Here is a 21,089-nt window from a genome sequence, read left to right as displayed (position 1 = left end):
GAATGTTTTCAACGGATCCGATATGTTAGATAACGACGACAGGATACTGGAGAACATAGAAGTGAAAGAAGTAAAGACACCAAGCCCTTTATCTTCTGCTGGTAGGAATTTTATTTTCTCCAATTTTACATGTACTGTTACTGTTAGAGCTTCATTCTCATCTTTTATTTAATTTTCTCATTTTAACTTATAATTAATAACAACGTCAGTGTGTAGTTATAATTTTTAAATACAAAATTTTATTATTATTCAGGCGAATGTTATTTTTAATTTCTTTCAGAATCATTATCAATTATTGGAAGGTTCAATTATGGCATTTTATATAATTATACAATTATATAATTAAATATAATTAAGTCGAATCATAATATTTTATATGTATAATAATCGAATGATTAAAAATATTTTTAATTCATTTTCTATCTCATAACCTCTGGCATTCCTCTTTTACATCGCAAGTTCAAGGAATATCGACATTTTTATCATCGAATAAAGTTAATGACGTGATAGCAATATTTTTAGAACGGCAACTGATATTGTTCTCAGCGAACAAAAAGTGTAAATGCAAAGTAGTCGATCCTTAAAAATCCATATTAGCAGGTAATGCTTTTGAATTGAAAGACAAATTATATTTTTGATCAAAATTCTTTAACTTCTAAAAATTATTAAAACATCCGTTACGTAACCTTTTTAAATATTATTATACATACTTCTACATATCACTAAATTTCATGGCAAAACTACACTAAAATGCTAAAATGAGATTTTAAAACTTTGAAGCATTGAATACAGATTGAAAAATTATTTAATAAATCTTTTTGAAGAGTTATTAAAATCGTTTTTAACCCTTAAGTACATAATATTGTCATTTGACAATGTAGAGTCATCCCAAAGATCTTCGTAGCGTATGTATAATAACATATTTATTTTATGATTAAATGATTATGATTTTATGATAATAATAATATAATTAGTAGAATCTTGCTGTAGAATGCACAAACTTTAGAGTAAAATTTTGTAGCATTTTATTTGACTAAAAATAGCGTCTTTACAAGATTTACGAAAATTTTTCGTAATATGTAATATACGTAATGTATAATAATATACAAGTTAAATGAAAATGATTTAAACTGTAAAGAATTTTTCTATGCCTCGAACCTAAAATAAATAAAATTTATGTAATCCTAATAATTAGATCGTTCGATTAACGAAGACGAAGAGAACACAGGAAGCGATAGCAGTTCCGGAGGAAGTTCGCCATCCGATCTCAAGAAGCGTCTTCAGCATCATCCATCACCAAATGAAGTGACACGTCTGGCTAGTCGTGTAATTAACATCAGCCGTCGTCTATCTCGAAAACGAGATTTCTATTTCCACGAAACAAACAACCGAATTGAAGAAAACGAAGAAACAGAAGAACAGGAAACAATATTTCCCAAAAGGTCTTTTGGCGATTTCAAAGCAAAAGACGCACGAGTGCGAAGAAGGGCGAAAATTCATCTCGAAAACGAAACAAATCGAAATATGGTTGTCTCGAATCCAAGTGAAATCAGCACTTCGGACTTACAAGACAATTCAGTCAACAGTAACAGCCAAACATCAAATAGAAGTTCAGTGATCGAAAATAAAGTTAAAGGAATGTCAGAAAAATATTCGGTGCAACATCCATCGGTAGAAATCGAAATGTTAACAAATAATACTCAACGACATTCATCATTATCAGCAAGATTATATCGTAATCAACAGGAAGAGACAAATAATGATTCCTCTAGATCTCAAAAAAACGTGTTCCACCATATTTATCCTGATACATCTAGCGAAAATTTACCGAAAAATAGAATTGAGTTACAACCAATTTCACCAATTTCGTTGAAAAGTTCTTTACACAATAAATATAGACCTTGTCGTGGAGTAATTTTGCAGAATCTTAGCTCTGGCAGTGAGGCAGATTCCAATTTTGAGGTTATGTCGGACAGAATTGGTTCTAGTCACAAAATTGATCGTTTAATGCGTCTTACGCCACAAGAAACTAATATTTCTCCAAATTTATGTAGTAATAATTTGGAGATACAAAATCTAAACGATACTTTATCTTTATCCTCGGAAAGATCGTCTAACCAAACACTTATTAATTCATCGAGGAATGATTATCTTGAAAATGTTTCGTCTCTTGTTCCAAGAATGGATTTCACTGGAAGTAAATTACAGCAGGGTTTAAATAAACCTTTCGTACCTTTGGCTTCTTTGAGAAAAACACCGCGTGAAAGGTCTTTTTATAGAAAATTGAGCAGTTCGAGAAGCGATTGTGGTCAAAATATGAAAGAAACTGTAGATGAGCCAATGTTCTTTTCTGCTAGGCAAGAAATCCATGACTATAATAAAGAATGCTTACAAACGCCACGATCTGTGTTTGAAACCCCGATTTATCCCAATATGCCCACAAACATTCTGGAAAATGAAATTTCTAAAACCTTATCTAATAATATGGTAAATTTTGGAGAAAATATTTATAATGAAAATGTTAAACAAAGTAGTGAGAAGATTTTTGATCAAAATGAACAAGAAATAATCGCAAAGGAATATATTAATTCCCCAAATTTGAAATTTTATGAAAATCAAACTTTCATTACCTGTGAAAAGATTTCTAATGAAAATACCAACCGTGAGAAAATTCATTATCAAAACAAACGAGAAATAGTGGCAAATGAGTATTTCAATCCTTCTCAAAATAAAAACTGTACTTCGACTCCAAAAAGTGTAGCGTCACCAGAAACCATTGTACAAAATTCAATATTTGGAAATGACTCAAATAACAATTCAGAACTTTCTTCAAATGTTGATAGTGGACAAGGATTCAAGGAAGCAATATCCAAAAGTATATTAAATTACGATAACAATGAAAGTAATATTTCTCAGTTAAAAAATATTACCTCTCCGCCATTTAAATCTAATGCAAGCGAAGATCAAAGTACAGCTTCTTCGTTTAGAGAGTTTTTCGTCAGCGACTTCACAAAATTGTCACAAAATGGAGAAAATTGCTGTTCACCACAATCTATCATGAATAGCCAAGGAACACATAATTCACATGGAAGTAAAATTGTCAATAGCCAAGAATTCATAAACGTACCAACTCTAGTTTTAAATTCACGAGAAATATCATACTCAACATCACCAAACAGTAAAATTTGTTCAGAGAGACATTTAGATTCAAATGCTTTGATCATAGCGTTGTCAAACGCGTCCTTGAAACAACAAACAGCAAAAGATGTTTTTGAAAATACTTGCAGTGAATCCTGTACTGATAGCAAGGCAGTTTTTAGGTTAGAATCCTCCGAAAATAATTTATCGATGGATGTACGTTTCTCAAAGTCCGATGAAAATCGAAGTAAATTAACAACATCTACAACATCTTGCAGATCATCTCTTAGTATAAAATCTAAGATACCTATAAAAATACCTAGTAATAGAAGCAAGCTATCAATTCGAAGTAAATTTAATGAAAGTGATAAAGGATTAATTAGTCCAAGAAATTCCAGTACACAAACTTTTCGAAGCAATTCCTCGTCACTTGAAAATCTTCAATTTGTTTCTACATCACATGAAAATTCACCTTTTATGAAAAATTATGCGATTATGTCCGAATCTTCTACGAAAATAGAGTCACAGGAACAAGAAAAATATTTCAATTTGGACAGTATCAAAAATGAGTCGGATAGTATGGAAAAATCGAATGTAATTTTGGAAGACGCTCAATCAAAAACTGCGAGAGAAGAGAATCAGGATTATGAATCTTCCATTAATCGTCCCACGATAGACACTTTTAGGCCCTTGAATTTTTCTGATAATCCAAAAAAGTCTGAAAAGAAAAACGAACAAAATATTCTCGAGCAAAATATTTCTTCAGAAGATGAATCAGAAACTTCGTCACCTTACGATACTCGAGAATCAGTAAAAGAGATCGAAGAGCCAGAGGGATCTAAAGAATTTAATACTTTTTCTCCAAGAAATGTATCTACCAGTTTTCCTTTAGAAAGTTACCGAGATAAACATATAAATAATACTTACGAAGGAGAATGTTTCGAAAAAATCACCGAAGAAAGGAAAACAAATTTATTCGAGAATCAAATAGGAGATGGTGGTTGCCAAGAGTTTCTGATCGAAGATTCAGAAAAATTTAAATCCTTGAACACGTCTGCAGAGGACGAAGAACTAATCAAACCAAGAAAAGTTACTGACAAGCTTCGATTTTCGTTAGAAAAACTAGCAGTCGAGCAAATTCGAAAAAATCTAAACTCTGAACAAACAAGAACTATTCAATCAGATACTACCGCATTTTTTACAGAGAAATTCTATGAAATTCCACAATTTACTCTCGCAGGTTCTTCCTCGATGTCGAAGCTGCGCTATGACAAATCAAGAGACTCACCACGGTTTAAGAAGAAGAGTCAAGACAGATTTCCTTTTACGATTTCGGAAAAAACGAGCATCGCCTCGATGAAGTTCAAGGTACCTGGTCGGCTAGGCAACCTGGACGAAGACGAGGAAGATAGAAGGTACAGGTTAGACACGCACCCGAGTATAACTAGATTGGCCGGTTATGCATTGGAGGATTCACCCGCGGAGATCATCAGTTATATGGTGCAGACAGAACTGGAGAATCGTTACTTAAAATCTTCTGGGATGAAAGGACTAGTAAACAAAATTTCTGCCAGATGGAAAAGACCGAAAAGATGCGGTAACGGAATTGGACCGACGAAGGTAACTAGCGTCATTTACAAAAATCGAGATTATCAAGAAGAATGCGAGAGCTCAAATTGCTCAGAATCGTCATCTTTACAGGAATTTAAAATATACGAGAGTTTGGAAGGAAAATTATGTAATCCTGAACCTAGTCCTGACTCTCCAGACGAAAAGTCGTCAATAATTTATAACAAAAATTTGTCTAATACGAAAAATAGTAAAAATAGGCTGTCCAGTATTGAAAATCCATGCAGACGCTATGATCGTGATGATTTGTGGGTTCAAGCGTTCAAGAATTCTAATCACGAAAAAGGGAAGAAAAATGTAGAAATAGCGGATGAAGTAGATGAGGATAAATTAAAAAATCCTTACTCGGTATTTTTTGTAAAAAGCGTGCAAGGAACGCCAGAGACCTCTACTAAAGCATTTGTTCCGAAAAATGAGAAACAGAAACAAGATGTTTCTATAGAAAAACGAAAGAATCGAGTAAAATTTCATGCAAATTCTCTAACCATGACATCGAAGTTAGATGAAAATGTTTGCAACGAATCCACTAAGAACAGAAATTTTGAACGTACTAGAAGAAATAGAAATGCGCAGAGCGGATGTTTTTGTTTACGATTTTATCGAATGATCATACCGATCTCATTTGGTTCGATTTCCAAATATCGGTCAAGAATAAATGACAATTCATCGTCGGTAAAGAAGAGATCTCGTATGTCATTACAGAAAAAGAAAGGTTGACACTTGTATCCCATACTCTGTCGGTAGAACGAATGTTTGTTGAATTTTTATAATTATGTATATACATACATAAACGATTAACAAATGATTGCAAATTAACTTGGAAATTTTGTTTTAGTTGTTAGCCAAACTTAAAGATATTTTTTATCTATATGTGTATACTTGCAGAATTATGTATTCGATTATTGTTCTAACTCATTTATACAATTTGAGTCTTTTCTGACTCATCTTTATATGAACATCTTTTTAATTGTGAATATCTGCAGACAAAATATATATCGAAAATCAATAACAAGAGTCATGACAAATAGGAGTATGATATCGTCGTTCATATTCTTTATTTATACGTCGTTCATACATATCTCATTTATTCTCAATATGTGTTGCACGCTTACTTCCATCTTTTTTTTACCTTTTTTATTCTTTTTGCTTTCCCTTCTTTGCATACGAGTGAATCTTTGCTGAAGATGCGCGTTTATCGAGTTTATCGCCTTAATAAAACGTTCTTTCGCTACGCTTTCTTTAACTTATTATCGTTATTATCGTTACCATTATAGAAAAAATAAGTCTTTAAATAATCACATAAGAGCCGTCGAACCGTCGAGAATCGTGAGGAAAAAGGAGTGGCAGGGAATAAGAGAGAACGTGTTTATATACATACATGCATACATACGTGTATTTTGTAAACACACATGTAAACGATTCGCGTATAGGTAGTCACGTATGCGTATGCTCGAATGATAATCGTATGTATGGGTCTGTCGTGTGTACGCATGGGTATATGACGTATCTGCACATGTGTATGTGTTAAGTATCCAAGGATGAAGGTAACATGTTTTTCGAAGTAATAGAGTTGGTTGGCTCTATATGGTATTTTCGCTTACCAGCTCCCTCGAAATAACGATGATGTCGCTCTAAGCCTAGAAAAAATCTATCTACCGAGAAGACCAGTCGTTTTCGTTTTAATTTAAAACTATATATACGAGGTACGCATTACGCGTTATTCCGCTATGTGGCCGGGAGGAGCTTTAATCGATTCGATGAAGAGAGGTGGTCAACGACCACCGAGAGAGACCGGCGAAAAGGAGCATAAAGGAAACCAACTTTAAAGGCAATGCGTTTCCGCGATCTGCCTCGAGAGTACGCTGTTTCTTTCTTTCGTTCTTAGTTTTTTCTTCCTTCTGCCGTTTCTAAAAAAGGAAAAGAAGCTCTCGGTTCACGCAGTGTATATCCTTACATGTTCACGTGCGTACACAGAAACAACTGATCGATATGCACAGCGTACATTACTAACGTTATTTTTGTCTATCAACCAATTTACCGTTTAATCAATAACTGTGAAAAAGAAAAGGAACTGAAATCAGTAGAAATGAAACGTATTAAATAAAAACTAATTAATTGTCGCTCATTCGCGAACACATGAAAGTTTGGTTTCGCTTCGAACGACTACGAGGATAGGAGTCGAATATCATACTCGTACATCGTGCTAAACGTCGTAATATCTAGATACTATACGATGTTGAGATTTTTTTATAAGAAATATATCGATTGAAATTCTTTGAAATCCATGTTTATCGCTTATCATTAACAAAACATACCAAAGTCTATATTTAATCATACTAAACGGAAAAATCGAAATCGGGCGTTTTCTTCCTTCCTCTTTTAGAAACTTCGCGAAACTTGTCTAAGTCTTCTGACTTTTTCCATTTGGCCCTTTTAGCATATGCACCATTCAACTTCGTCTGTTCGAATTTCGCTTACTTCTTATTTATTCGTTCATGATCATCGTCGTTGAAGCTCGCACCATCAGGACGGGACTGACTGGGGAAACGACGTCACAAGGGAGGTGGAATGGAAAATTCTTTCCGCACGTAAAACAGAATATAGGGTTTACACTTGGCGACTGCGTCCGTGGTTGCTGGTCGTACAGAGCTATCGTTAAAGTGAAACCATTGTCCGTCGTGAACAGCGAAGGCAGTATAATGTCCAGTTCCAGCACTAAAATGGATATTCCAATATTTATTCTCAAAATAGATACCATAGCTCTGTTATACAATAGATGAAAGTATTGATTTTATAATGTAAAAAATATGGAATACTTATAAGACTGATGAAACATACTGAATTTTGCTTTGTACAAACAAATATAATATACGTTTAGCTTGTGGTGTATTGCCATCTTAAAATGGATATAATGATATGTTTCTGCATCCATAATTTACAGATTTTATTTAATTCGATAATTTTTTATCAGAATATAAAATTGTATATACATTGGCTCATTGAAAGAAATTATGAATGAATCTGATTCTGATGATCTAATAAATGAGTTTGTATGTAGAATTAACATAAAAAAAGACGTTTGAGCATACCCTGAACCGTGGTGTACAATAACGGCAGCTAAGTCATACAGGTGACTATTCGAAGCGCCCAATTTCGTTCCACTCACGCCACGCACCGTAAATGCAGACATATCAAGTGATTTCATTGGAAAATCCACCTGTGTGTCTACCTTCGAGCGATAGGAATTGCACCACCTAAATCTTTTAATGTGAAGGCACAACACCTAAAATAAAATAGAATTGTTAAACTATATGTTACAAACAAAGAAAATTTATAAGTTAATATATGTAGACGAATATTATAATAAATATTCTAAAAGTATTTCATTTAGAGAATTTAAGATTATAATTATATTTTGAAATTACAGACAATAAAGTGTGTATTGATTAATTAATGATGTAATCAATACAAAGTAGGAACTTACATTTATACATTAAGTAATGAAACGTAAAGAGATTCAATATATTATAATATTTTCGAAACAAAACGAAAATATATTCTATAAAAATATTTCTAAATATCTTCTAAATGAAATAGTTAATAAAAGTATGCTAACATTAGGCAGCCTGTGTATCCAGAACCTCTTGGTGGATCTCTGCTTCCCCATGCAATTGTCACAAAAGTATAGTTCGCTATCAGCCAGCTCTTCGACTTTGAAGAATCTCGTTAAGCTGTACGTGAGACTGCATACTTCTTCCTGTTCTTTCGTTCGTCTCTGCAATCTATCCGGTATATCCAGTGAAAGATCCTGAAAGGGCTCGTGCGTCTTGGAATCTGTACGGCAGTTCATGCAGTGGACCTGCGCGAGGAAACGCGATCCATAATTTGTCCGCGCTTCTCCCAAGAAGAAAATGAATAATAAAATGACTCTCCAAAACAATATTGATTCGGAAAGGGCACTCCCTCTCGTCATTTCGTATTGGAATAATAAAATGTAACCGGAAACGCATTAACCCTCGCCTGGTGAGTGCCGGATCATTTTGATACAAGTTGTGTCATGCATAGAAAGTAGGCACCAGTAGAATACCAAAGTAGACACTGGTATTATATGCAATAAACAATGCTGATAGAGCTTTGAGATGGCGGAACCTTCTTAAATTTGATAATAAAATAAGTTTCCTAAAAATAATTCTTTTGTGTACATTTTTTTCATAATTAAAATATTTTTAACAAAAATACTCTAAGATTAGACTACCAAAATAAATTAAGCAATAAATTAAGAATACAAAATTACAATAATAATATTTAATCACTGTCTTTTCTTTCTATTCTTTTTGCCAACATTATGTGTTTTTGTGAGCTTCTAAATACATCATCTCTGGTTTTCCTGAAAAACTTTTGTCCTGTATCACTTTAAAACAATACGATACAGTACAATATGTATTACCAAATGTGGAACTTTTATATATAGTGAAATAAATTTCTCGTGTAATAATAACAGCTCTAGAATCTTTTATCATAGAGCATTTCTTCGAAATCCACACATAAAGTGTATGTCATACATCAGAATGATACAGCATCATCCAGCCGCAAAGTGTTTGATAATCGATGACCGAGGGTTAAACAGAGCTTCCTCCTTGAACAATCCTACGACTTACCACGCTAAGAAGGGTGCCTCCAAACACGGCTGTGACGATGCTCTGCTTGCCGCGCAGACCGAGAGGTTCGTGTCCCAGTCTGGGCAACAATTGCAAGAGCTCGGTGTGCAGTCTGTCCAACATGTAGGTAAGAAATTCATGAGCGTCTTGTTGTTGATAGCCTCGAAATCTTGGTACGACTTTCCAGATGACAAGGAAAAGGCATTCGGGTGAAATGGCTTGACCGTTTGAGCCACCAAGATTCAAACCAAGGAGTACCTTCCTGAGCTCTTCCGCGAGTAAGGCGTCACTCATAAACTCTTTTGCTCGACCGGGCGTGACGATTCGCCCTCTATGTGTGGGTGGCTCGTCGAATGGTATGCCCTCTAGGCATGGCATCTGCGTGAGATACTCGCAAAAATGGCTGATGTTGTTGAATGATTGTAACACAACGTTCATAAAACAGGTGTTGCCGAGATTTCTCAGGCCGACGACCTTCTTCTCTTTGGTTATCTTGGAGCTCCTACGCTTGGTCGCCGGCCGATTGTCCCCGCTTGTGCCATCCAACGAGTGTAGCCTCTTCCGCGCTGTTCTCGGTCGGAGGTTCCTTACGACCACTTCCGCTTTCCACAGGGCGTCCGCGTCGTTATCGTCACTGTTCTCTCTCCTCGAGGACGGCGTCGTAGACGGCGACGTGTTCCAATTCTCTTCATTCTCCTTGTGCTCATCTTTGCGAAATGTGACGCGACGTATCTTCTCAATTTGGCCGCTCGTCGTGTCGTTAATTACATACTCGTCACACATGTAACTGAAAATGAATGCCTCTGTAAGTACTAACAAGTCAGGATCGGTGTGCTATTAATTAATTGAAGGGTTCGTGGGTGGATTCTTTATTTTCTTGATATTCGAATATTCGATGAATGACTAGCTACGATTTAACGCGTTGTGGCTAAATACAGCCATTCTTTATGATACAAGAAACCTCAAATTTGAGGTATCACGGTCTATATTAATTATATACTTATAAAATTTGAGATTTGGGTTATAAACCAACAATTAAATATGGGAAAGAGAAAGACAAGATTTGTTTTTTTTTCGAAATTAAATGGAAAGAATTTATTCATGATTTCTGAGACTGTTGTACCGGTCGAGCTAACATTGCTAATATCGATAAAGATGGCTGCCGCTAACAAATAAAATGATAGAGAGGGAGAGGCATGTTGGCGAGATTAAAAATCGTATCAACTGACGCGAGGAAGACTCGGACCGTCGATCTGTGTCGCGGAGAATGGCGAAAGCGAAGGGTTTAACTTACCAGAATACTGCCAGGTTCTCACAGTCGATACAAACACAGTGCTGATTATTTTCTTCGTGATGCTGTAATGCATGGCCTGCCACGTATCGTCCGCAGTGAATGGCTCCACAGTACAAACAGAGCCACGTACTTTTCTCAGTGCCACATACTATCGACAATAACAAAGCACTTGATAAAAACATTGTCCTTGCTATGCATTCTAGTTTAAATGTTATCGTTCTGTGTTAAAACTGCAAACGATATAAAATTAACGAATAACAGAGATTGAAAGCAATGTTTCTCAAAATGGTCGAATTCCATACATATTTCATTTCTAGGATCTCACCCTTTTATTTTTTCAAACCGAAGGTATGAATTAAGGTATAAATATTGTAGAATATTCTAAGCTTAAAAATTAGAATTTCTTATTTTATTGATTCTGAACTTAATACTTGTTCTTATTTACCTGATATTTAGAATAATGGCGATTTTCATATTATAAAAATAGTGCGTTATTTGTAACGCGTTACAACCTACTATCTTAGTCTTTATGAATCTAAATTTTGTTCTTAGTTACGTGATCCCGAGAATAATGGAAATATCATACATTATATGTATTGTAATTCCGATTTTCGTAAATTTCAACGAGTTTCTACCAATAATTCGATATTTTTAGATTTTACCCTAGCTGCAGCTATTTTTGGAAAATTTTTAGAATCTTTTAAAGTTAGTGCATTCAGGAATTATAAAAGACGATCATTACAAAATAATATAAGTCCCAAGTCGGTGTACTATCTTCTTGGCTCGTCCCGGCTTACGTAATTCTCAAGAGATCGCGTAAAACCAGGGTGAATGGGAGGAAGGCTGTTCGACACACCCCCTTTGCAGTCGATCGATCGCAAAATGTCTCGCAGTGCTATCAAGTTTGAGATTTTGCATGCACATTTCTTTTTTCCCCCTTCCTCATACGTATATTTTTTCACCACCATGACGTATCTATGATTTTAAAAGCGAGTAAGATCTATGGAGACGTATGTCAAGTTAATTGATCCCATACCAAGAATATACATCTCAGTAATTAAATACGATAATGAAACTAATAAATTCGAAAGAAAATTCGAAAATTCTACGCCCATGCAATTGGATCGTTTTCGATCATTTTTATTTTGGATTGTTTGGGTCGATACTTGACTATTTTTAGCTACTTAAATAAACTTTACACCGGTAGAATAAAAGAGAAAGACATAAAATTGCTAAAGGTAAAAAAGCACGAGTACATGAAAATTGAGATATCGCATAGGTAGGCCAACTGAAATCCAATCTTCTAGAAGCACGTATCCCTGTACACACCCATTTGTTTTGCAATCTCGTGTAAGAATTATTATAACCCCACGCCCTGTGCAAATTATATTGTCTTATTTCTTTGTAAAATGTACTAGGAATTTTAATTACACGTTATATACATTGGAAGAAGAATGTTCGGAAATATTGCTTGAAATTGTATAACTATTGAATTCAGTATTTTTATAAATTTCAAACAATACAATGACACATCTTAAGATAGAACAAAATTTTTCTTATATTTATATAACAGAAAAATATTCTTGTGCATCAAATTCAAATGTACAAATATGGTTTTACATCGAAATTTAAAATGAGTTGATGACCTGCAAATGATAATTTGGAACATCAGGTATTATATCTTGCATATATGTGTATATTATTAAAATAAAATATCATAGAGACCAACGTAAGCTTTGTTAGATTATAATCAAAGTTCTATTATCGATGGAAAAAGATAATCCAATCGAGCCACGTCTATCGAATGTTCAATATTTCAAAGTGGGTAATAATTCTCAATTTGATGTAAAAATACGTTGCGCATCACGCTGTATTCTTGGAAGATCACGTCAGTGCAGCTAAGGTCAAAATCAAATAAAAATCGTCGATAGAGTTGCATACAGGTAGTCCGAGAAATCCTAAACTCGAAAGACGACCGATCGTTGACCATTTCATTGGTGTGAGAGGTATATCACGTGAATCACGAAAAAAAGCTGGCAGGGTAACCAACAATCATCTAACGAGCCACGTATCCATCCTTTTACTCGTCCGTCTCTTTTGTCATATCGTTGCGTCTCTTTTTTGCTGGTTGGTAACGAACGATACGATTCGCCACGCCTACTGCGTGTTGCGTCGTTGAAGAATTTCGTCGACGCATTGTCCAAGCGACGGAACCAGATAAAGATAAAGAAAAGCGACAAACGCGTGCACCATCAGACTCTTCGGTTCGATGCAATCCCGGGAGAAGAAAAAGGAACGATGAGGGAAAAATTCGTTTCCCGAGCAATACGACTCGTATCGAGGCATCCGATTAGCAACGACGCCGTTATCGATTTTGCAACGTCGTACCCGAACCAGCTTGCAGCGCAGGAAAAGAGGCAGAAGAGGGATGGGAGGGGAAGGTGTGGAACATGGGGTTCTTTTATAGCCCACGAGGGACGATTTTTCTCCTGCGTGACTCGCGCCAGAGTCGGGCTTGGTAATTTTTACCAGCGTCACTCTCCTTGCGAGATATTTAAATTGATCTTGCAACCTGGATATGTTTGCGATTCGTTGAGCGTGAACGATCTCTCGGGAGAGACGACGACGCGACGCAAGGAGTATCGTTTCAACGATATTTGTATATGTTGACTATCTTGCCGAATTCAGAAAACTCTGAAATACAACTTAACCCGAACTGAATAATAAAAAAAAAAACATCGCTGGTCTGACTCATCGGTCGCGCTAATACACCTTTGAAATACTCTCTCCTTGACTATGCATGTTTTGTTTTGTTCCACTATTGTTCCCTCTCCCTCCCTCCTTTCCGGCTCGGATATTCAGACAAGAGATAAATATACTTCGCGAATTCAATAAATTCTTCTCGGTCCTCAAAGATCAAGGATATCAAAATCAAGAAAATGATATTTCAGATTTTCTTGAAAGAATACGTTGCAATTAAATGACTCGAATCTTGGTGAAACGTTTCTTCCTGCCTACTCTGCTGTAAGAGGTCGCTAAAAGAAAAAAAGACGGCGTAGTGCAGCATCGATTATCGAACAGAGCGAATGGAGTCTCTATTATGAAATTTTCCGTTTACAACGAAGATCAGCTTAAAAGGGAGAACACATAGGGCAAAGGAGATTTAAATATATGCAATAAAAGTATTGTGTTTATTTTAAATATAGTACCAAAGGCAATGACTATAAAGAATAGGTATAAAAATATCAGACGAGAAAACAAATTTCAAATCTCAAACAAGAAAGAATTATTCGCTAGATTATTCTATTCATTGATTTTCAAATGTATCTCTCAGATGATGATTCTTGAGAATGTGGATATATGCAAGTTGACAAGCGGAAATGGAAGAAATTAGGAAAAACGAAGAAGGTGAAACGATGAACACGTTTATCAGGCGAGTTCTAATGACAGATCTCAGGCCAGCTGATTAGTGCCGTCTGGTATTGATTTTCCAATGACGACCGCGCCGCATACTGAGAACTCCCAGCAGGACGATGCACACGCGCACGTCCACGACGCTCTTGTTCGGTCCGTGGAGAGACACCCATGAACGGAGGACACACACACACATAGATACTATATTGCATATATACATGCATACATGAAGAAGAGGAGTGGACTTTCACGTACAACCGTACACGCGCGTATAGGTTTGTCTCGCATTCATACGTATTGGCACGTACACATTCGCGTGTATCGAGGAGAGATGTAAGTACTATACATATTGGTGCTGGGAGTTCAATTCACAATACATACAAATAGTACTAGGAGTCGTGCGTCCATAAGTATCATCGATATTCGCGTGTATCGACAGTGAAATACAGAAAGCGAACGTAAACGTGTACTTTCGTGTCCTCTCTCATAAAAAACATGCATTAATATCTTTATAGGGAAATAGAGAAATGGTTCGCTTCATCTTGTCGGCTACGACGGCTCAAGGCCGCGAGAGGAACGGCCGGGGCCGCGGTCACGAGAGGTAAAGAGAGAAAGAGGAAGAGAAAGAAAGAGGCGGGGGGAGAGAAAAAGAGCAAGACCGAGAACACAGGGGATAAAGAACGCAAAAGAAACGAGAGAAAAGGAGATGGGAGACAATAGAAGTGAAGGAAAGATCGAGATCGGGCTTTGAGCGAGAAAGGAGTGCAAAATAGAATCCAACTTGAGAAGAAAGGATCTCGTGGGGGCTAGGTTTTGATTTTCTATATACATCTTTCTTTCAATCTGCTAAGAAGGATAACGGTACGGTTTCTTTATAAAATCCTACCTGCACAGACGAACGGTAGATCCTTCGTACAATTCGCTTCTACGTCGTTACCGCCGAATTGGACGCTTTGAGCAAGATGTGGACACTCCATGTTTTCCTAGGCACGATTCCGCGGGGCCCTCGTGGCCCCTTCGTCGGCGAGTGCCTGCGTACGTACGTGCCTGCGTTTACAACGTGTGCTCTTTCTCTCTCTTTGGGCAAGGGAGAATATGTAGTGGCAAGGTAGAAAAGGAAGGATAGGGTGGGAATGATATTCAGAGAAGGCGGGGTACACGCTTGGTGCCCCGTAATATCTGTCACATAGCGCGAAAAAGATTGGCTTGACTATTTCGTTGTATGTCTTTAAGCGAAAAAAAGAAAGGGTGCAACTGTTCTCGATGCGCAACGACGACGGACTGAGGAAAACGACCAGACCGAAAAGAGCAGTGGAGCGCCCGACTGGCCCCGACTACCGACCGAACGCAACCGAGCTGCGTCGGGCTCGGTTCTGCGGTGGTCGGGCTACCTCCAGAGTCACAGACCACTAATAGTCGACTGACTCGCCGGTTATACGGTCTCTCCTCCCTGCTCCCGAGAGTTCCAACATTCGTAGGCGTGCGATTACAGCTACTCTCTCCGTTTCTCTTCCTCTTTCTTCTTAACTTCGTCTGGTTCACCAGGTTGTGCTAGGCTACCTAGCCTTGGATCGTGCTAGGTCGCGCAGCCTCTGAACAACTTGCCCAGGTCCGGCTCAACCGCGTGGGTGCCTTTGGAAGGGCGACGATGCATTTCATTGTCGCGTCGATGTAGTCGTGTACATATTAAGCCCCGTTATCTCTTGCAAAATGTTATATAAACTTCGAAGTAATAAACTTTATTCGATGCGGTACCTTGGCTTTTCGCAATTTAAGCTACGATATCGCTGATAAATACGATACGAAAGATAGGATTACTCAGTTTCTATGTTTGCGATTAAAATGACGAGCTTCGTGCAAGGGAAGGCGAAAATGGTTGATGTCGTTGAGAGTATGTATATATGCTTTAAATGCACTGTACATAACTTTGATATATAATTATAATTGGAGCGGGAAATCGATACCGTTGAATCTCCGTGATAGTAACATTTTTTACTACTTTTGTTACTCTTAATATAACATTACGATTATTTCTACCATATATAATTTAATGAAAAATAATAAATTAATATGAATTTGATAAACTTTTGGATCGATATATTCGTTTTATGTGTAAAAATAATGTAAGAGGCAATTTAATATTAATATCTTTCAATAATGTTATTTAAAATATTGGAAAAAGTAAATGAAAAAGTTAATTTTAATAATAAGCTATTATAAATTATAATGTACATAACAGTACAGAACGAAATTCGATTAAAATGGCCGACTTGTGCGCACGCGTACTTTTACTTTAAACTTTTCGTATTCTACCATTTATATATTTCAAAATCTAACATTAAAATTGATTTGTATTTTTTTTTTTTTATAAATGGATATGAAATATGCTTCTATCAAAGTACAGATAATCAATTACATTAATTTTAGCTTGTAGAATTTAATATATTTCTCAATATGTATTTTATTTTACAGTAGCCAGTTACTTACCATAAGGAAATCAATATATGTACACACTCGAAAGAATGACAGGTTTATGCGTTAAAATCAGTTTGAGAATATAAAATTTTTAGAATGTCAGCTTGCAGTTTTATTCAAAAGTGCAATACTAACAATCTTATTTAATATAAACAAATAAATTTAAGAACGTCTGCTATATGGTGGTAGTTGGGATTGTGTGAGTTGAAGTCCTGGAATGTTGTTAAATCCAAGCATTTGTAACATTTCCTTGGTTTCTGGATCTACCTCGATAATATCGTGCTCCAAAGCAGACACCTCAGGAACATAGTTGTCCCTACGTTCTCTCTCTTCTTCTTGGAGTTTGATGGAAATGCCACGTACTTGACTGTGTCTCAGACGCTTCATCAAGTGCGTAACAAATCTGTTTGGAATAATAGGATAAAGAAATTCAATAAAAAATTGAAATAGGTTTAAATAAGAAATTGAATACACTAATTTATAGCATTTAGTTTTTGGCACAATCTATAAAAATGTTTTAACACAAAACATACACTTTTGTAAATACATACCCAGCGATTTTGTTTCGCAAAGATTTACTGGGGATAATAGCAATTTCTTCGCATATCCTCTTATTCGTATGAAAGTCCATGGTCAATCGAGTATAATATTTCTCGATGATCAGCTTCGCGGCCTTTTTGACCGTCTTTGTCCTAACGCGACTCTAAAATCATATTTATATTTCATTTCATGCTATTTAATTCATCTTGCACTCATTTAAAACAAAATATTGGAAAACACTCTAAACACATTCGTATAACCTCAAAATTCGTAACAGAAAATAACAATCTATTATAATACACTTTTACTGTAAATATTTCAACTTTTCAGTAAAAAATAATTTATAGGATGTTGCTAGATAATTCGTTTGTGTACTTGGTGACGGATTGCTACTGCTTTTTTAGATCTTTTTCTAGATTTTATCAAAATATACGTACCATGATGGATACCGTTCCAGAAAAGAGATATACCAAAATGAAAGAGAGATACTACCGCCACGAAGAACTATCAATACCAACGGCCAAATGGAGAATTAACGTGTTCACTCATAGCATTACGGTCGTGTATTGTCCACCGCATATAGGGCGCTGATGTCGAGTGGTCAAAACTATTTCAAGAAAGTAAAACATGGTGGAAATAACCAAATGAATTTTTTTATCATTTTTCATAATTTGTATAATATTTTACAAGTAAGTATACATTACTTATTCATAAATAAATTTATTGATGTTTATTTTAGGGGACACAGAATTATAGCTTTGTATCGTTTATTGTTTTGACTACTCTGCAGCAACGCCAGTAGCGACAGATTAGAGAAACACAGACCGCCGCATCATTGTGATATTCTTGACCAAGGGAGTTTCGGGACCTGTATATACGACCGTGGATCAGTAGCTACACTAGGGACATCTAGAACTTACGTTGAATCTATCTAGAAATTTTATTTACGTATTTGCAGAAGATAAGTAAAACAGATTAAAATAGAAAATTTGAAATTTATACTCGAATTTTAGAATTAAGTTTAAATAAGGTTAAAAAATAATATTCTAATAAGTTTTTACTTAAGGTATATAATATTTGTAATATTTTATATATTCTACAGAAGATAATGTAGGGAATTTAACTAAATAGATATTTATATAAATATTTAATTGTAATTGTAAATAGCTATATAGTATATATTACAATATTGATTATATTAGTAAGTTCGAGTACTTTTACTTGTCAAAACGAAAGATTTTCTTTTCTATAAACAAAATCACGTTGCAATTGATTGCAGTAGGGTGGCACCACCACCCTTCATACAGTTCCTGCTCCAGTACAGACTGTCAGTGGCTCAAAACATGTCGTACATTGCGTTGTCGCGTCATGGAGTCATCATAAACGAGTCTTATTTGCTCTTCTCGCGAGTGACATCCAGTTTCTCCGAAACTACAAACGGTCCCGATTACCAAGTATCATCCAGTTTAAATCGAGCGTTCATAAAATGTCAAAAAATCAAGAATGCCAGGTGACAAGTTGTGATGCGATGCGATAGTGGGGACGAAGCATGGTGGCAGCACTGTGCCTTAAACGGAGCAGGAGCGGAAAGGGAGGAAAAGCAACAGAGATGTATAATGTTAGAGTGAGTGAGACAGAGTGATGAGAGTGAGATCATACCATATTGCTAACGCCGCAGTGCGAGAAAGACCGAAATTTCGCTCAGCAGCATACGGCAGTCGGCGTTTGTCCGCGGAAGCGGGATAGTAAACGTTTAGCGAGAGTAAGAGACTTGATAGGAGAAGGAGGGTAGACTCGCGAGGGAGAGGCGACGAGTTTGTTTATCGCCTTGGTGAACGGCGAGAGCAGTCAGTGCGGTGCTACACTTGGTCTGTAGTGGTCGGAATGATCGGTGGATCGGTTCGAAAGTTCGGCCTCGTTCTTCTGACAATTTACTCCTAGTAGTGCGTGGGTGCCGTCGTGTTTTCCTTTCGCGCACATGTCAATGTCCATTTAACCTCGTCGCAGACCTCGTGCCGGAAGAACATGCCGCGAACCACTGCCAAAACATAGTCGTTTTCGTGCATATATCAAAGTTGGTGACATTTGTACCGTTCAAGTAACTCCGCTGAAATTTCACCATACTTCGTGGGAACCTAACGCCGCGTGATACCTAAACAGAGGTAAATGTATTTCTTTTTAAAATGAAAAAAAGAATTGCGTTTGATGATTGACGTCGCGTGATTCACAGCTAACCTCTTTATATTGGTGTGTGTCTCCATTATATAGTTTTGTATATTATGGTCTATCCTCAACGACCAATTACGGGGCTCTTTCTGAGTCTTTGTTTCTATCAGCTGACATCTCGAGGTCCTCGTGTACCAGAGACTTTCTCTTCGTGAAACTCGTTCATGTTGTTCCTTGATTAAGCTAGTGCTTTTTTTCCCTCGTTGGTTGAATTCTGGCGAGTAGAAGGCGGATTTTAACTGTCGATATTCTTTCGCGAATTTCTCCGTGAGCGGTAGGGTCGTTGATCTCGATTCTTTCACTTTCGTCGAAAATAGAGGCTGACCGTGATTCGCATGCGGAATGGTGCACGCGTTGCGCTCGTAAGAGGAAAAAAAAAGGCTGTGAAAGCAGCGTTGGCGTTTCGCGGAGCCACGCGCGCGTGTGTAATTCAGGCCAGTGCGAGTGGCGTGCGAAAAATGATTGTAGCCACGCGTGTGTGCAGGCTTGTATCGTATGCACGATGCGTCGCCAAAGAAATATCGCGGTGTCGCGTTCTAATCATGCGGGCTCGAAAAACCTTTTAGTTCCGATTAATGCTCCTCTCTGACCTTTTCTGACCCGAAACTAATTACGGTTTTGCGTTTCGTTCACAGAAATACAGTGGTTCACCAAAGTATTCCAACATTTCTTTACGAATATGTGTATTCGATGAAATATTTTCAAATTTCATTAATGCGATGAAAATATATAGAAACAAGGACAAATTTTGTAAATTTAATGTCTCTTCCTGCGGTATACTGCTCACTAAAGTTCGAAATTTACGCACAACGTTGGATTAGGTTAGTTTTTTCGATTCTTATAAGAACCAAGTTTTACTCAAGGCGTTATATTAACTCTATTTGGTAGAGTCATCTTATTTTTTACTAAATATATTTCATATGTATGTTAAAAGTGCTAGAATTCAAAATAATTCAGTCTTATGTTAAAAAAGCCGTCAAAATCGTCAAAATATTATTTCAAGGACTAAGAAGAGAAAATTACAAAGGTAATATTGACCAATGCTTCCTACAGTCTTTTCTTTTTCTCAACAAGATGTGTTTAGTAAATAATTTTCTCGTAAAATGTCAAATAGATTTTTGCTTCTCTCGAAAAATTTTAAATATATACGTTTGCAGTACATATCTACTTTTATACTTTTAAATTATACCGATACAATCATGACTCGTGACAGTCGTGTCTTTTATATTGCTGATGAAATTTCAAAATGTTTCATATAACACACACACATTAGACTTTTGTTTCAATATTTTCGTGAGCCACGGACGTATTACGGATTTTGTGATGATTTGCTCGAATACAAATTTTGTTTCTCCCTCCCGCGTTCCGGTTTGCGTGCAACCTCGTCTTCTCGAGAGCTTGCCACACTGGTGACAAAAAATTCCAGGCTGCTCTTTCCTGATCGAACGAGTTTCAACTTGCCACTGGTATATATGGTAATGGTATACCGTGTACACACGTATACAACGATCGTCGATATCTACCAGCTCTATTTTCTCGTTTTCCATTAGATTTCAAATTGGAGTATGTATGTTTACGGACGTGATTGGCTGCGACCTTGTGCGTGAAGCGTCGGTATTAAGAGCACTTTATTATCGGCTGCATAATGGGACGTACGGTTACTGTCGTTTGGAGATAATGCATGTTTCCCTAGTTGTGAAATGATTTGCACTATT

At 36.5% G+C, this 21,089-nt stretch overlaps 4 protein-coding genes across 5 annotated transcripts in view; 2 read left to right on the top strand and 2 right to left on the bottom strand.

Annotated features, from left to right (window-relative positions):
• Positions 1-22: 22 nt before the first annotated feature.
• On the top strand, positions 23-5,795 carry LOC132907112 (uncharacterized). Its single transcript, XM_060959872.1, has 5 exons — positions 23-101; positions 1,196-2,835; positions 2,917-4,913; positions 4,995-5,226; positions 5,751-5,795. Exons 1-5 carry the CDS (start codon positions 23-25, stop codon positions 5,793-5,795), a joined length of 3,993 nt encoding a protein of 1,330 aa, XP_060815855.1.
• A 10-nt stretch (positions 5,796-5,805) lies between these two features.
• On the bottom strand, positions 5,806-15,585 carry LOC132907071 (ubiquitin carboxyl-terminal hydrolase 3-like). Its single transcript, XM_060959819.1, has 6 exons — positions 15,020-15,585; positions 10,720-10,867; positions 9,426-10,212; positions 8,384-8,626; positions 7,857-8,050; positions 5,806-7,482 (listed from the first exon to the last, which is right to left on the bottom strand). Exons 1-6 carry the CDS (start codon positions 15,108-15,110, stop codon positions 7,320-7,322), a joined length of 1,626 nt encoding a protein of 541 aa, XP_060815802.1. The 5' UTR covers positions 15,111-15,585; the 3' UTR covers positions 5,806-7,319.
• A 1,106-nt stretch (positions 15,586-16,691) lies between these two features.
• LOC132907077 (small ribosomal subunit protein eS17) lies at positions 16,692-17,734 on the bottom strand. Its single transcript, XM_060959825.1, has 3 exons — positions 17,586-17,734; positions 17,160-17,311; positions 16,692-17,011 (listed from the first exon to the last, which is right to left on the bottom strand). Exons 1-3 carry the CDS (start codon positions 17,586-17,588, stop codon positions 16,771-16,773), a joined length of 396 nt encoding a protein of 131 aa, XP_060815808.1. The 5' UTR covers positions 17,589-17,734; the 3' UTR covers positions 16,692-16,770.
• A 741-nt stretch (positions 17,735-18,475) lies between these two features.
• LOC132907068 (furin-like protease 2) overlaps positions 18,476-21,089 on the top strand; it is a 418,428-nt gene continuing 415,814 nt past the window's right edge. For both annotated transcript variants that reach the window (XM_060959816.1, XM_060959815.1), the window contains exon 1: positions 18,476-19,310. The gene's annotated coding sequence lies outside the window, so the exon portion shown is untranslated. The remainder of the gene's footprint in view (positions 19,311-21,089) is intronic.

This window comes from Bombus pascuorum, chromosome 5, assembly GCF_905332965.1.
Source record: "Bombus pascuorum chromosome 5, iyBomPasc1.1, whole genome shotgun sequence".
Classification (NCBI taxonomy): domain Eukaryota; kingdom Metazoa; phylum Arthropoda; class Insecta; order Hymenoptera; family Apidae; genus Bombus; species Bombus pascuorum.
The sequence above is the reverse complement of the archived record's forward strand: the minus strand, read 5'-3'. Positions and strand labels throughout refer to the sequence as shown.